The sequence below is a fragment of the Myiozetetes cayanensis genome, unplaced genomic scaffold (assembly GCF_022539395.1).
Source record: "Myiozetetes cayanensis isolate MyiCay16 unplaced genomic scaffold, myiCay2020 scf1, whole genome shotgun sequence".
NCBI lineage: Eukaryota > Metazoa > Chordata > Aves > Passeriformes > Tyrannidae > Myiozetetes > Myiozetetes cayanensis.
The window spans coordinates 97856874-97873503 of record NW_026086604.1 but is presented as its reverse complement, the minus strand read 5'-3'; the positions used below and the strand labels follow the sequence as shown (position 1 = coordinate 97873503).

The following is a 16630-nucleotide window of genomic DNA, read 5'->3' as shown; positions in this document are numbered from 1 at the left end:
AAAGAATAGTACCTTCCTCAGTCTTTCAGTACTTCAAATCTTAAATGCTAAAGGCAAAGAAGATTTGACAGGGTTTTAGCTAAGACCTGAACATCTTTCCACAAATCAAGGTAGGCAAATAACTCTCAGAAAGGTTAAAGGGACCAATCAACTCTGAAAGTTTTACCCTGTGGCTGAGGGGTGTTTTGCATCATGTATAAGCACAGCCAATGGTTGTATTCAGCAGAGCAGCTGTGCAGCTTAATTTCAGTAGGATAAGGCGATATGACAGCAATAGCAGGAATGGGCTATATTCCCAGGTTTGAGAGTCATCTTCATCAGAGTGCAAGCCCTTCAGGAGATGAGATGATCCACCAACCCTTGGAAGTGCCTGAAGCTGTTGGGCTTTTTCAGCCAGATAGCAGTGACAAGACCAAGGGAACACCTTCTTGAGGAACACTGCGTGGAGCTTGCCATCCTCATCCCCTGTGGAGCCTGGGTCAGCAGCTGTATGAAACGGGATGCAGAGATACTGTCAGGGGCCCCAGTGACTTGTAGCACCCACTGGTGCTCTGTCAGGCACAGGAAGTACGTTTGCCTCCAACATAAATAAGACTGGGGGCATTTGACCACGCTTGAAAGCCCCTGAGATGGCTCTAGGTTGAGGGAGAATAGGGCTTAGACATCTCCTGGAAGGTGTGACCAGCCTGTGGGATGAGGAGGACGCAGGTCTTGCTCACATGCTCAAGGAATAGCCAATCACCAGCACTGGGGTCAAGAAGGAATCTGTCCCTGGGGTAGATTGGCACTGAAACTGAGGGGTTTTTTGCCTTCCTTTGCAGCATCGAGCATGACCCTAGGTCCCTTTGGGCTGAGTTGCTGCCTGCTGTGCATGCACCACAAAGATGGACTCTTGCGCCCTGCAGTGGAGGGGAGGAAGGCTTTTTTTCCCCCTCATGGTGGACTAGCAAGTGTTCCCAGGGGTTTTTTGCTTTCCTCTGCAGCATTGAACATGGTCCTTCACCTGGACTCCTCTGTGCCATTTTGGCTAGGTACTGCTGCTCGTGCACCACAAAGGTGGCCCTTGTGCCCCTCATCCAGGCAAAGGAAGTCTTCAAGACTCCCAGGGCAGGTCTCAAGCAGGACTCCTAGGGGTTTGCAACCCTTCAGCTGAGAAGCACATCCTGCTTCAGGAAGAAGAAGAGAAGTGAGTGGAATAAAATTGAATATAGTTCAGTTGGAAGGGACCTACAGTGATCATTTGGTCCCACTGCCTGACCACTTCAGATCTGATAAAAATTAAAGCATGGTTTTAAGGGAACTATCCAAACACCTCTTCAACAATGACAGACCCGGGGCATCAACCACCTCTCCAGGAGGTCTGTTCCAGGGTTTGACCACCTTCTGGGTGAAGAAAAGTTTTCTCATGTCAAGTCTGAACTTCCCCTGACAGATGCAGATTTCAGCCATGCCTACACATTCTGGCACTGAGTACCAGAGAGAAGAACTCAGCACCTCCCTCTTCACTTCCCCTCCTCAGGAAGCTGTAGACACCAGTGAGCAGGAGCAGCTTCCTCCTCTCCAAACCAGACAAACTCTGTGTCCTCAGCCTCTCCTCAGAGCACATTCCTGCCAGCCCCTTCCCCAGCTTTGGTGCCCTTCTCAGAACACATTAAAGTACCTTCACACCCTTTTTAAATGATGGGGCCCAGAACTGCACACAGTACTCGAGGTGAGACTGCACCAGCACTAAGTACAGTGAAATAACCTCCTCTCTTGGCTGGCTGGTGATGCTGTGTTTGCATCCCAGGATGTGGTTTGCCCTGCTGGCTGTCAGGGGACACACTCCTGACTCCTGCTGAGTCTCCTGCCAACCAGCACTCCCAGAGGCTTTTCCGCAGGGCTGCTCTCCTGCCACTGCTCTCCCATTTTAGACTCGTGTCTGGAATTACTCCATCCCAGGTGTACAATTTGGCATTTGGTTGGTCTTGTTCAGTTTCATGTCACTGGTGATTGCCCAACACTCCAATCAATCCAGATCCCTCTGCATGGCAAGGCCTCTTGTCCCACGGGAGAGTCAGTAGCACCTCCCCGTTTAGTATAATCAAACTTCCTAACCATGCATTCAACTGCATGCTCCAGATCACTGATAAAAAGATTGAACAGAACTGGCTCTAGAATTGAGCCCTCCACTGGTAACTAGACAGATACTTGTAACTGGTAACTGGTCACCTGACAGATACTGCCCTGTTCATAGTAACCCTTTGAGCCCTGCCCTTCAGCCAGTTCTTCACCCAGTGCACATATGTTAGTCTACTTAACAAAGGAAGCAACTCTCAAGGGATAATATACTTTCACGTTAAATTACTTAATTCCTTCTAATCCAAATGGATGAAGCAAATGGCATAGCATATGCTGCTGTGTAGGACCTCCTTTAGCATACAGTATATAGAGAGTATATGTGCCCACACTATAGATGTCTGGGCCAAATTAAATTACTGAAGAAAAATATGCCAAAGAAACCTTGGGTCAAGATGGGGGAAATAAGATCTAATACACATGACTAGAAAAGAAAATATTTTAAAAAGTACACAAATTAAAACTTATCTACTTTTTTGCACAGACAAAATAAATTTCATCATCATCACCGCAATATACAACATATATGGCTTAAATCCATCTTTATAGAATATGAAATCAAAGTATAAAGGAAAGGAAAACTAATTGGATATATTTTCTCAATTTTTTGCCAATAGACGCAATAGCATTAGAAAAGATAATTTATGTCATATCCCGTATGATGAGTGGTCACATGAAAGTTTTAGGAACTCTGGTGTATGTCTTAGTAATTTGCCTTTTTTCCTATTACATAGCTCTCTTACAGCTACATAGATGTCAATCCATTCAATCAGCTTGTAGGTTGAATGTTACCAGTGGGAGAAGACCACTTGTCAGTGAACTTTAAATCCATTATATCTTAAAGTTCAGGACAAAGTTGTTTTCTCTACCAGCATGTCTCAGACATTATATTTCACAGTTGCAGTATTTAGGAAGGACTAGAAATATGAGACCTGTGGAAGAAATCAATGTATAATCAAAAGCTGCAAATCTTTCAGAGGCAGTGTGAGTTGTACACCAACTACATCTGCACCGAGAAAGAACTTCTGAATTAAATGTAATCACATTCCTGACTGGATCAGTGTCTTTGGGCCATAGGTATTGCTAGTTAAGTAGTTAAAAGCAGCGAGGAAGTGGAAATCAGCTACTATCCCAGTATGACGTGCAAACCAATACACAGTCTTTCCTCCCCAGAGTGGTGATTCAAATGTCTTGGTCACTAGGAGTGGGATTTGTTTCATTTTACAAGATCGGAGGTGGTAATGGTTACACTATTCAAATATAAAACTAAATTTTGAACTACTAAATACTCTTCTGGTAAAGACATTAAGCACTAGAAGACAGAAATTTCCTAAATTATGATTGAGCTTATCAGTCAATACATTTCAAAGTGTACCATGAATTGGAACGCTTAAATTTTGTCTTGCACATATTAGGTTCGATATTTTACAGTATATTTAACTTGATTATTGATCATTACTTCTCATTAATTAGAGAAAATTTAGAAAAATTATATAACAAAGCTCTGAAATAGAGCTCCAGTCTTCAAAAAAGAATAGCGCACTCTTACTGAGGACATGCTTTACTGTAAATAAGACAAGATTGGTTTAATACATTAATCCTGAGCTTATTCACAACTTACTAAGGCGTTTATCTTCAACAGTTTATTCATCAAAAATCATCAGAGCGTGTAAGTTCTCTGAACGTACTCAATATTTGAAATCTGGTTTATAAATAAGTAATTATTTTTTCCTAGTTTTGATATCAAAGATAATTATAATTACACATAAATATTGTCCAAAGAGGAATAAATAAAAATTCAGCATGATACCAGGGCTTAGCCTTCTTTTCACTTCAGATAATTTCCTTTATACAACACTTTGAAAAAAGAAAAGGAAAAAAAGTTTATATATTAAAAATAAAATATTCAGATTTCTGAATTTTGTGAATCACCTTTCTTATAAATTATATGCACTAAAATTACCTAATTCTTCTCTCACTACAGTTTAACACCAAATAACCTCCATGGGTATCAAGATTGTCATGTTTTATAAGAATTTATAATATATTCATATGAATATAGAGGTGTAATATATAATTATATTACTGAAGTATAATACATTATTATATTTCATTGGAACTGATGCCCAGTATACTTTTAACTTCGAAGAATAAGATAAGACTTTATACTTACAGTTTCTAAATACAGTCAATGATTTTTGGTTCAGTTTGATCCCTGGCTGTGTACACTTGGGAAAAATACCAATCTCTGAAAATACCTGAAACTGAGAATTATATGCTGTGCCTCACGATATAGCAACTGACTGAAAACTTCCCACATTAAAAAAACCCAAAAAAACATACAAGACAACAACAAACATTTAAAAAAAAGTATAAATAAAAACATAAATGCAAATTCATGGAAATGGTAAAAAATTGCCACATGGACATTGTTGGTGGATGATGCTGCTCTGAGTGGTGAACCATCCAGTAGTGAGAATCTAATAGTCATATTAAAGTAGTAAACATGATATTGCTTGTTTTCTGAAAGTCAACTGGAAGGAAGATTACAAAGTATCGCCACACTAGATAACATTTTGAAAGGCTTAAAATAGGTCATAACTTATGAATAAGAGTTATGAATAATAACTCTTACAAGGTGAATGGCACCATAGGAACACATCAAGGGTTTTCTTTTAAATTCTGAGCTACTCCTCCAATTTCTCTCATTTTCCCCCAGTAGTTTTCTCTACAGTGTCAGTATTACAGAAGCACTTGAAGGATAGGTTAAAGTGGTATCTTCCGATCTAACATTGCCATGCACCTATGCCAAAGTTACACTTTACCCATGTATTCTCACAACACTTCTAGAGAGAGTGAAAGATAGAGCACGGTACCTGAACCTACAAGGAGCAAAAGGACACATCATCATTTTCTGATATTTGTTCCTCAGGAACAAATACAAGCCAATACAAGGAGTACAAAAGTAAGCTATTAAACTGCGCATTCTGTTCTGAAATAAAACAACTACTAAATCATACAGTGGGGACTTTGATTTGTTAGTAGCCAGGAAGTTGGGAAGTAAAAATTCCCTTTCAGGAATTACAACACAAGTCCTTATTCTAGCCTTTTAGGAAGGTACCAAAGGTATATACTACTATACACAAAGATCTATACCTCTTCTTTATCTTCCCTATTTCCCTATGTATGAGCAAATGTGAAAACTAGAATGTTTCAACTCACAGGACAGTTGTCATCATAGATTCATCACTCATGTAGGATTCTAAATCTCATAGTCAAAGCAATGCAGTTTAATTTTTTAGCACAAGAATTTGTGATTTCTTTAGAACACTATCGAATTGCTATGAATTTATATGAGCTTGTATAAGTATGTCTGTGTTCCTGGGCTAGAATATAGCAGATGTGTGCATGCAGTTGTGCAAATTGGACAACTGGAATTGGGTATTTGTGCATCAGCAGCTTTAAAACTTTTTTTGCCACACATGTTTATAAATTGTACTGCCTCTCTTCACAAATGGGCCTGATTTTCTGTTCCTTGTGATGTATCTAAAAACAGCTTGCAAAGAATATTAAAAAGCTTGTTCTAATCTGCAAGCTTCTGCCTCATTTCATCTCTGCATCCCATTCAAAACCCATGAAGTACACTCGACTTATACACAAATCAAAATAAACTTTTTGTTGTCCTGACACAGGCATAATCTCTAAACAACTTTAATTTAAAGCAATGAACTCATATCAAATTTTGAAATTCATTAAGTTATCAATTCCCTTTAACAGAACAATATTCTGCTTTTTATATTGGTAAATTGCTTCTTTTTTCTGTTATGTTCAGTTTAGTTTAAGACAGCCAAAGAAACAGGGATTGTATGTCTTCTTAGCGGACTCTTTTCTGTACATTAACAGACTCTGTGTCAGGAAGATTTTTGTAATCAGGTCTTGACCTAATGCCTAATATTTCCACAGACCTTGGATTAAACTTGTTTACATCTGTTCTGTCGTGGTTTAAACCTTCTGCACACAATATTAGGATGGACAAGCTAGTTTTGTTTGATGAAACTGTATGGTCATTGCCATGAAAAGGCAGACCACATGATCTAATGGCCACTGCTGACTACAAAATTGCTCAGTCTAGGTTCAGTGAAAACAGGTTAAGTTCAATCATTCTTTCAATTCATGGGAAGGCAGGGCTTGGGCCAAGACGATATGGCGGAAACACAAATAAGGATTAGTCTACTCAGTATCCTAGGGATTAAGTAAAAATTTTCTAAATGTTTAAAACACATTTTTACATTTAATGAAAACAAACTCTTTTTAGCTGACAGTAGATTCCTTTTCTTATCCAATAATTATTAAAGATCATAAAGATATATGAACAATTTACGGGTGTTGAAGTAATTTGGCTGTTTTACAACACACCCGAGGCATGTAGACATATCTTTACAATCACACACCCTGAACTATGTGAGCACCTGGCTGTGCTTGTTACGGAGTGAGAGTTAAGAAACTACTTTCTACGTTATTGTTACTTATAAAGAAAGAAGTGGCAAACACATTCAAACAAGAAAAAAACATTGGTTTTCAGCTGAATTCCCGGACTGTCACTATTGGTGGGAAGCTAATTAGTTTATTTGGCTATTCAGTTAATACTTCAGCTTTTATTTCCCCCTCCCCTGTGTAACAGCAAGGTGATACTGTTAAGTCTTCATAAGAATAAGTTTAAAGAAAGTCCAAGTATAGCTTAGGACTTACGGAGGAAAATATAAAGAAAGTATTATTCAGTAAGTAGAAATATAATTACCGATCAACATTCAGCATTACTTCAACCACCATTTTTACTTATTATGTACAGACCAGGAAAATGTCCCCACTTGTCCCCTCAAAAATTTTTATCTCTCCTCCTGATATGGCAGGACCAGGTCCTGGAAAGAAAACCAAATTTGACTGCCATAGCTTAAAGACAGACAGAGAAGCCTTGGGTCTGACAAGAGAAAAGTCCAGCACAGAGGCCCTGAACACCAGTCCCAGAGAGCCATTGCCTGAGTGACACACATCACTGTTGGTCCCTGTCAGTACTGTTACTCAGTTACTGTGAGAGTGATGGAAAAGACTTTCACTATTTTTTAATTCCTTTAACAACTGAAGTCCCAGACCTAGGTAAGAAACAGCTGGCTTTTCTTTCTAAAAACATTAACTTTAAAAGTACCAACTGTAGCAATAAGAACATTTCAGGAGGTATAGCAAGTTTTAAAATATAGAGAAATACTTTGGAAATATATGACAGAGGAGCAAAAATATTAAAAGGTTTGTTGTTTATGTTTTACTTAAAAAACCTTGAGAAATTTCAAAATAAAGTATTATTCATTAAAAAGATATACTAGCCTTTTCTACATAATCCTGAAGTTTATAGCATATTCTTTGCCATTCCCACCATCTCTTTTCTGCTTTTGCAATCAGTAGGAATATACTGTTTATATATTTATTAAGGGGTTTTTTTAAGTGTTTTGAGGATAGCTAGGTGAGCTGTCATACATCATTTCTGGTGAGTTCCTGTAATGGTCCTGAATTCCTCAAAATTGAAATCAGCTCTGTGAATGTAAAAGACATAAATAGTTGACCCTGATGACTAAAAAAGGCGAATGAGGTAACAGTAATGCCAGTGAAGCTGTTTGTCTCCAATGTACCATAAATAGTGAAGTGAAATTAAAATTTTTCAATCAACATCAGTTAAGCACATGCATGCACGCACACAGGCGAGCACACACACATATGAGAAAAATGCCTGATGAGAAGCAGACAGGATCAGAAGTTCAAGTAGAGGTTCCTGCAAAAAAGTTGGGATTTTTTGTGTTGTTGTTTCTATATTGTAGGATCTCCTAGCTGCAGGAAACAATGGATTGGAGTGCAGACTTCCTTAATTTCCTGCAAACCTCCCCCATGCGGAAGTCACTTTTCTCTGCCATATATCTAGTCCTACTGAAGTTACCCCCTCTACACTTACATTAAATGGTCAAAAAAAGATAGCATGTGTCACTAACAGCCATATCTGCTCCCTGTATTGAAATGTACTGATCAAACACATAGATATCCCAGTGTTATTTCGATAACTGATCTTTCCCATTGATACCTTGGAGTTTTGATGTTTTGATTTTTTAATTTTTGTAGATCTTAGAAGTAGTTATGTAGTAAATGTAGATTTTAGAGTAGCAGCATATTATCCCTTTACCCTTAACACACCTGCTCAAACCCCTGTTACCCATTCCCATATCAATTCCCTAAATTCCATAGCCTGTTTAGTCTCTTTTTCAAGGTAGTATGGTAGAAGAACACCCTAACCCTACGGAACCAGATATAGCCATAGACCCAACAACCTTCAGGCCTAGAATTCTGGAAGGCCTCCAAGGACATTACGTGCTCTGAGGAAGATGAAGATGAAGAAGAGGGGGTCCCAAAACGCCCCCAGACCCAATTTCCAAGAGGCGTGATGGGGGCAGAACCTGGGTGGTAACAGGACGGGGATTGGGCGAAAATCATTATAAAAACTGTGGACATCTGTATTTCGAGAGCGTGCTGGGGTATTCCAAAAAGCCTGGGGGCTCATTAAAACTTTTGTATCCCTATCTTATCTCCTACCTAATTTGGCTTGGAGTCTTTTTTTCCCCACAGCCATTTAGGCAACACCATATATGAAGAAAGTAAGTACAAATGCATACATAATAAATGAAATACATATTTAAAATAACACATGGAGTTTTCCCAACAAGTTCCTTCCCTTAGCATTCAAAGTATTTTTCAACTATGAACCCAGGTCTGAAAAACTGCAAACAATTAGTAAGGTGAGACACAGAGAGTGATTTGTCTGAGGTTAAGGAAGAAATCTGTGGCACAGTAAGGAAGTCCTATTAGATTTCTTGCTTCTTCATCTTATTTCTTTAAACCATTCTTATAAGAGATTGATGACAATTAATCTCCATGGAACCATGACACCATTTAATGAATCATACAACAGGAAAAGCCTACCTCTGGAAAAAAATGTCTTTCCTGTTTCAGTAGTATATTTGTAATGCACAGTGACAGGAGAATACCGGAAAAAGGGACATCTCTCCTGAGTGGGTTGATTAATTAATATAAAGTTGCCTGAATTCAGTCCAAGAAATCTATGTCAGGTTTACAGCTTTTCTTAACTGAGCTTGGAGCAGTCCCCCAAACATCTTATCTCAAGAGTACAGAAGGAAATCATGAAGCCAGGTAAGAAATTGGCCTTTCTGAGCAATAAAGTTTTTCTTGATGCAGACCATGGGCCAAAGGACAGACATAGATGGTGTTTATCAACTCAGGAAATGGGGATGAGGAGAACATACAATATAAACATTATCAAAACTAAGAATAGTTGTTTTGTCTGGAAGAGGTGTTTTACACTGTTTCTACAGTTATATTGTTTCCTGTTTGATCAGAGATGATTCTGAAGTGCAGGCTTATATCCAAATCCCCAGTTCTCTATGGCTTAGAAGAGGTCAGAAATGAGGTCTAGTTCACAGAGGTTCCTGCTAGTTAATAAATTCTACAAAGGTTAGTTTGTTAGGGACAGCTGAAATCATTGTGGTTTTTTCATAAAAAAAAAAATCATATTGCAAACACTGTTTTGACTTTAAAAAAAAAACTGGCAGCCTTTAAAAGCCAACATTAGAGACTAGATAATGCAGAAGTTGGGAATATTATTATCTGAGTTTTCTAAACCATATAAATAGATGGTGATTGAAAAGGTTGGGAAAAGATTGCATTGTATTTTTTTCTACATAATCAGTATGGGTTGGTACCCATCATGCTCCATATTTCCACTCAGAACACTCAGTGGCTTCTAGAAATTCACATGCTACCAAACTTCATAAAAGTCCATTACTCTTTGGCAAAGTATTTCCAGACTAACCCAGATGTTAAACCTTCTTGAAATGTTGTCCCTTCAGTTAGCTGTACTGTCTCTGTGCCATCCAGCATCATCTGCAATCTGGCACTGTATAAAACATCTTTCCCCTATAATTTTTTTACCCTCAAAAGTACTTTCTGTGCTCTACATTCCCAATTTCATTAAACTATATAATTTTTCCTTCAGACCTCTATGGAAAGGGCTAAGCACAACAGAGCTGAGGAAGACAGTATACTAAGTTTAATCAGAATAAGAACATAATCCAAGTTGGAAAAGACTTGGGGAGGTCTCCAGTCCAGGCTCTTGCTTGGATCAGGTCAGAGTCATGTCTGAGGTCAGACAGGTTTCCCTGGGCTTTATCTAGCTGTAGCTTGAAAATGTCTAAGAACAGAGCATGCACAATCTCCTTGGGAACCTGCTCCACTGCCTGGTTGTTGTCATGATGAAACAGATTTTCCTTATATATAGGCTGAATCTCTTGTCTCTCATCTGCCCACCATGCACTGCTGTGAAGTTACCATGTTGATAACCTTCCTGTAGGTACTGGAGAGCTGCTGAGGCTACCTTTTCCACCAGTCTGTACCAGCTCCTGCCCCTCCTCCAGCCTCTTCAGCTGAGGTGCTCCAGCTCCTGATCATCTTTGGCAGATGATTAAGCTGACTTCAGATGTAAAGACAGAGGAGATTCATTAGTTGAGCCCTGTAATCAGATGAACCAGTCCTGGGAAGAATGACTCAAGCAAGGCTCTCCCACAGTGTTGCACGTTCTATACAATATATGTCAAGTATATGTATATAAGTCAGTTCTAGAATAACTTTATGGAATGAATATACTGAATTATAAATATGAAACATTATCCTAATCACTGAACTGCAACAGAACCACATTTTCTTCAAAATGTTCTCACAATCTTTTATACAGTCACTCTTAGTCAGAGACAATGAAATCTCTTTTTCACATCCATTCTTCAATCTAAGATATCTTGATACTAGTAACAGCAGCGTATATGTGCATAGACGTTTTTCATGAATACTTGAAATAAGAGCTATCAAAATGCAAGGTCTCTTTCTCTGATACCATAAATATACATTTTGAAAAGAAAAATTAGTAGAAATATGGTTTTTGTAATTCAACTTCTCCTGCTCGTGTTTCACCAGTTTCCAGTGAAGCACTTATCAGCGCACAGTACAACCCCAGGCTGGGAATCTTAAAAACTGCAAGGTGAGGAGAGAACCAAATTCAGTAACCATATCAAAAGATATTCAAGCAATGGAGAACTATGAATTACCAAGTTCAACTTTAAAAATGTAGCCTACATTAAAGTTAATGGCAAAATCCCTCAAAATTTCAAGCTGCAAGATTTACAATGGAGAATTCACACACAGATTTGAACCAGCTCTTCAACTGGGGACATGCCTGGAGGAGGACTACTGCAAATCAGCATGCTAGATGCATGCTAGAGCTGAAACCTGCCAGTATGCTTTCACTTAAGAAGTGCATGTCACTGCACTCACAACTTTACTTGGCAGCACAAGTCAGACCTCTGTCAAGAGCCTCAAATGTCATGTCCAATTCAATTACCAAAAGACACATTAAAATCTGGCTTATATGGCTAAGAAATAACAGTAATCTATTTTTATTTTGGGATCAGAGTCTCCCTAGTCTCTTTAAAGACAGATATTTTTAGCCTATTCAGTTTCAACATTAATTCAACATTAATTAATATATTAATTTCCCTTAATAAGCAACCTTGAGGCAGAAACTGAGCACTTAGTAGAGCTGTTTTCTACCAAATACAAGATATTAAAGTATAATCACATGGGAAAAACCTCTATTTTAAATTGTCGTTGAGAAGAAGCTTATCTACTGGAGGCCTTCTCAGCACACTCTTCCCAGTACTCTTCAGGTACATCACCAAGCAGAACTTCCAGGATACTTCCATTACCTACCATCAACAGTGGCCAAACCCACTTATGCACTTCAATTTTGGGACAGAGTAATGCACTGTCTTTTCAGTGATATCAATAGGTCCATTCTACTCACACTAAATGAGTGTTCTTCACTCTTCCTTCCCCTGTCTCTCCCCTCCTTATCCTCCCATGCCAGGAAGGGAAGGAATTTTACTTTTCCTGCTCAAATATCCAATAATCATTTCAGCCATCTGCTTCAATACAAGAAACTCTTCACAGAAGTCCATCTAAATGGCAAACCATTAGAGATTAAGATGATTTATTTTAGTTTAGTACAGTGTCACTAGTTTAATAAAATAAAAAATAACTAAGGATTTGGAAAGTACTATGGCTTACCTATGTAAAAACTAATTCTCTTGCCAATAGTTTCTATCGCTGCTGACAGACATTAGAACATTCCTTTCATCTCTTTCCTCTTCTTGCAGTTTAACCTATTCCCTTAAGGAGTATTCGCTTTCTCTAAGATAGATTATACACTGTATGCAACATGAAAACCTTACACACTTCCTCTACCATCTGCAAGGCTTTTCTGTCTACTTCTTTAAAAAGAATTAAATCAAAATCTCTTATTTGTCTTTTAATTTTGGATAAATAAACCAGGATTGTCTTTCTGTAAGAAAATTAAAAAAGGAATTACTGTTTCCAGATATGTGCATCTAAATTAGAGAAGCATTTTTAATACAATCAACCAATCATCCAAGCCTAGTGAGACTTGGAATGGGGAATGTAAACTGTCATAAAGAGCAAATATGGAGCATACACATAGATGCACAAAAACACCCCCTCTATTCATGCAGAAAACATGATCTAATATGGGATTGGTTTCTTTCAAATCATTCTTTCTGCATCCCAGTGTGATTCCAGGATGTGCAAATTAAGATAAATTTTATGGGTCAAATTCTGCATAACACTACATGTGCTCAAGTCAACTGAAATTGATGACAACTGGATGCTGTGTCAGAGGGTGGAACTGGCACAGAAAATCAAAATGTAAGAAGTTCTTATAAAAACAGACGTGACATGGTGCTTTGAATGAACAGAGAAACAATTCTCAATATGGTCTGGGAGACAGAAAAGTATAGAGAAGCAGGAAAAGTTGACCCAATAGTTAATAGATTGTCAGATAAGGATCAATGGTCAAAACAGAGCCAACTGCAAGGATCTGAATGTTCATAATGGCTCTGGATAAATCTAACACCATTTCATAACTAATTCTACTGGAAGGAAAGCTACACCAGCTCCTGATCCATTTAGAGCTTATAAGAGGAGAGATTAATTTATTACTTCTGTATTCTTTGGAAATACAAAATAGCTATTTAAGACTTCATCTTGAGCTTCATTAAGTCTTCAGTATAAATTTCCCTCCTCTTTTGTCTACTTTTTTTCACAACAGAAATGTCCCTAAAAGAAGCCTGTGTAACTTGCAAAAGAGACCTAAATCAAAAACAGATTCACATATTCATGTAGATGATTTAGCAGTAATATTTCTAGCAGTGGGAGTTGCAAATATTATCAAATCCATGTTCATGTTTTATGACAACTGCCCAATGGAAACCAGAAGCTATTCTGACACACATTTTAACCCGTTTTTCTGCTACTGGAATGACTATGAGCACAAATGTCAGCCTGTCAATTTGACTGAAATGTGAAGATGCATCATATCCTCAACTGAGTTCCAGAACCACTCAGGATGTCATGTAGCATTTAATTTAGAAAAAAAGGATTAAACATCTAACCTGGAACAGCAATCCTCCCAGCTGTTGGATGATTCATTTCCATCACAAGTCCATTGTGCAGTACCTAGGAAAACAAAACAAAACAAAACAAAACATGTATGCAATAAAAAATATAATCAGTTCCTAAACTCAAGAGAGAAAAAGAGAATAACATCATCATGTTCTTTGAAAGACCAACTGAAAATACAGGAAGCTAACTGAAAATGTGTCTCAAGTAGTTTGCTTAGTTTGTAAAATGAAAGCCCTGATGTTTGACACTACTTTTTATTTATGCATCTAAATAAATGCTTCAGTAAGACTGTATATCTCTAACATATCTTTAAGCTCTTATACCCAATATCAAACATAAGAAACTGAGCTGCAAGCGTGTTACACTTTTAACCACCAACAGGCAACTGGTACCAACACTGAGTATTAAAACCTTCACACACTTTCATTTTAATCTGTTATGTGAACTAAAGGTCTATACATAACCTGTGTTCTCTAGTTTATTTTTTCACTGTTACTCAGTTGCTTTTGAGCTCGTGATGGATCATACTGTGAAGTGCTGTCTTAATAGCTTTTACAAGGATGTAGGAAAGATGAAATAAATTTGATGGTTTTCTGTTCTTTTGAGTGGGTATGCCATGCTTCAGCCCCATGTATATCTGTATGGGATGATTATTCATCACAATTTTCAGCTCCTTGTTATTATCATCAACCAAAAAACAATGTGTGATACTCAAGTAACAGGGAAAAAAAAATCCATACTAGCAAACTCACTGCTCTTGTTAACAGAATCCTGCATGCAAAGTCAATAATCAACCTGTATAATTTCCTTACCTATTATTCTGCTAACCTTGTAATGCTGTTACCTTAATCACATAATCAGAATTCTTTTAAGAAATTATTTATTTTGTTATTGAAGTATCCTCTACAAATAAAAAGCCTTAGATTATGCAATTATTTTTATATCCAATGTAACAAATCTAGCGTGCCTTGCCAAATGCATCACCTGCAGGAAATGAAAGATGGGCAAAGACTATTAAGTGATCAGGTAATACATCTACCTATTCACCTCGCACCATGAACAACACTAGCAATCTTGACTATTGATGACAAGTGTTGGTCTTAAGTATTCTTGAAAATTTCCAGTTAATGAGATGAGAATTTACTCCAGTAGTGTGCCCTACATTCTCTATTTTTATTATTAGAATTTTTTTCTCCTAACATATAATCTAAATACCTTTGTATGGGACATTTTTATTCTTGTCTTTTTCCCAACTGGCCACAGAAAGCCAATCACTAGCATCTTTATAACATTCTTTTATGTACTGGAAGATTGTAATCACATCCTCCCTCAGTCTGTTCTTTTCTAGACTAAACAAAACTAATTCCTTTAACCACTCTTTCCAGGTCAAATTTTGTGAACCTTTTATCTGTGTAGAATAGCCTGCTTAAGAAATTCCCATTCCTGAACAGGTGGTGTCAAGAGGTCAGGTCAGCTTTCTCTTAGCTTGTGGGGTAAGCCTATTTAGCTGACATTTGTAAATCCAGATATTTCCAATAATAGATGCTGGTAGAACAAGGTCTGTTCACTGGTCTAATTGTTTGGCAGTATCCCAAATCATTAGTTCTATTTCTCTTTCAGAAGGTTTAACGGCAATTTTGGTAGACATTCAAGTGAGACATCCAGAATTTTTTTCCAAATGACAGAAATTAGGAAATATAATTGCTTGTTTTAACTCATATTTAGAATCTTTCCAGTTATGCCCTTGATCAACAGTATTGAAAGTCTGGTCATAGGCTGGACTTGATCTCAGAGGTCTTTTCCAACCTAACTGGTTCTAGGCTTTTGCGACACCATTCCCTTTTATTCCAAATACAGCCATCTTGTAGATCAAAGAAGAAACCTCTCTTGTCTGTCTACTGGATAGCGTAAAGAAAACCTGAAGTCACCATTTTATAATTTTTTTCTCAAGAATAGTACTAGCAGCGTCCACTGTTAAGTTTGACATGTTCATGTAGAATTTTTTTTTCTTTTTCATACATGATTATCTCTTTTCTCCTGACACTTAGGCCTGTAATGGAACAGCGTCTTCTATTTGCAAGAAGGAAAAAAATGCACAACATGAAGTAGTAAAAAAGTCTCTGAATTATACTGAAATCAGTAGAAGGTAAAGTTGCTCTGATTTGTGTCATCTTTTATAAAAATTCCTGCATCAACTTTTGTTACATAATCTTTTTCTTTAAAAAAATTGTATTTTCTTGCAGACTGAACTGACAGTTGAAAAAGTCTATAGATACTGTATATAATTCATGCAGAATATATGTAATTCTCCATCAGTAGTTGTTACAATTCTACTGTATATACAGACAGTTTCAGATTTTTCCATGTTATAAAAAGAAAATATTGCTTCATGATGGATAAATACAACAGAATTCACTATATTTTAAAGTTACTTAGGTAGTATAGGTTACTACATGACTTTATTCAAACTACAGCAAATGGAGCAATTCATATGATTACATCTTCTAACCTGAGAGAATAAAATAATTTAAAAATTACTTCAATATTATTGTCTCAATACTATATGCAAGGAAGTCCATATGGAATCTTTTAAGCAAAGATCTTAACACTTTACTTGTGTAATGCAAATCAAGGGAAATTTAACATATTTCATCATATATATTTAGTTGTTTCATTTCCTCTGAATTTGCCATGAGAAAAACTGTGGAGGATACTTACATCATCTGCTATGAAGTTCACAGTAACTCAGATATAATAATTTCAATGCTTAATTTTGTTCTTTTCCCTAACAATGTTAATAACTGCAAGTTAAAAAGTAGTTAGAATTTTTATAACCAGCAGAATTAAAATCCTTTATCCAGCTGCTTTCACAAGG

General features: G+C 37.2%; 1 protein-coding gene across 3 annotated transcripts in view; it reads right to left on the bottom strand.

Moving 5' to 3' along the window:
- SUGCT (succinyl-CoA:glutarate-CoA transferase) overlaps nt 1-16630 on the bottom strand; it is a 316929-nt gene that overhangs the window by 41660 nt on the left and 258639 nt on the right. For 2 of the 3 annotated variants that reach the window (XM_050330259.1, XM_050330267.1), the window contains one exon: nt 13746-13809. In XM_050330259.1, the coding sequence (XP_050186216.1) occupies nt 13746-13809 (64 nt within the window). Of the gene's footprint in view, nt 1-10612; nt 10739-13745; nt 13810-16630 lie in introns of those variants that run through there. The other variant, XM_050330276.1, reaches the window with a different exon arrangement.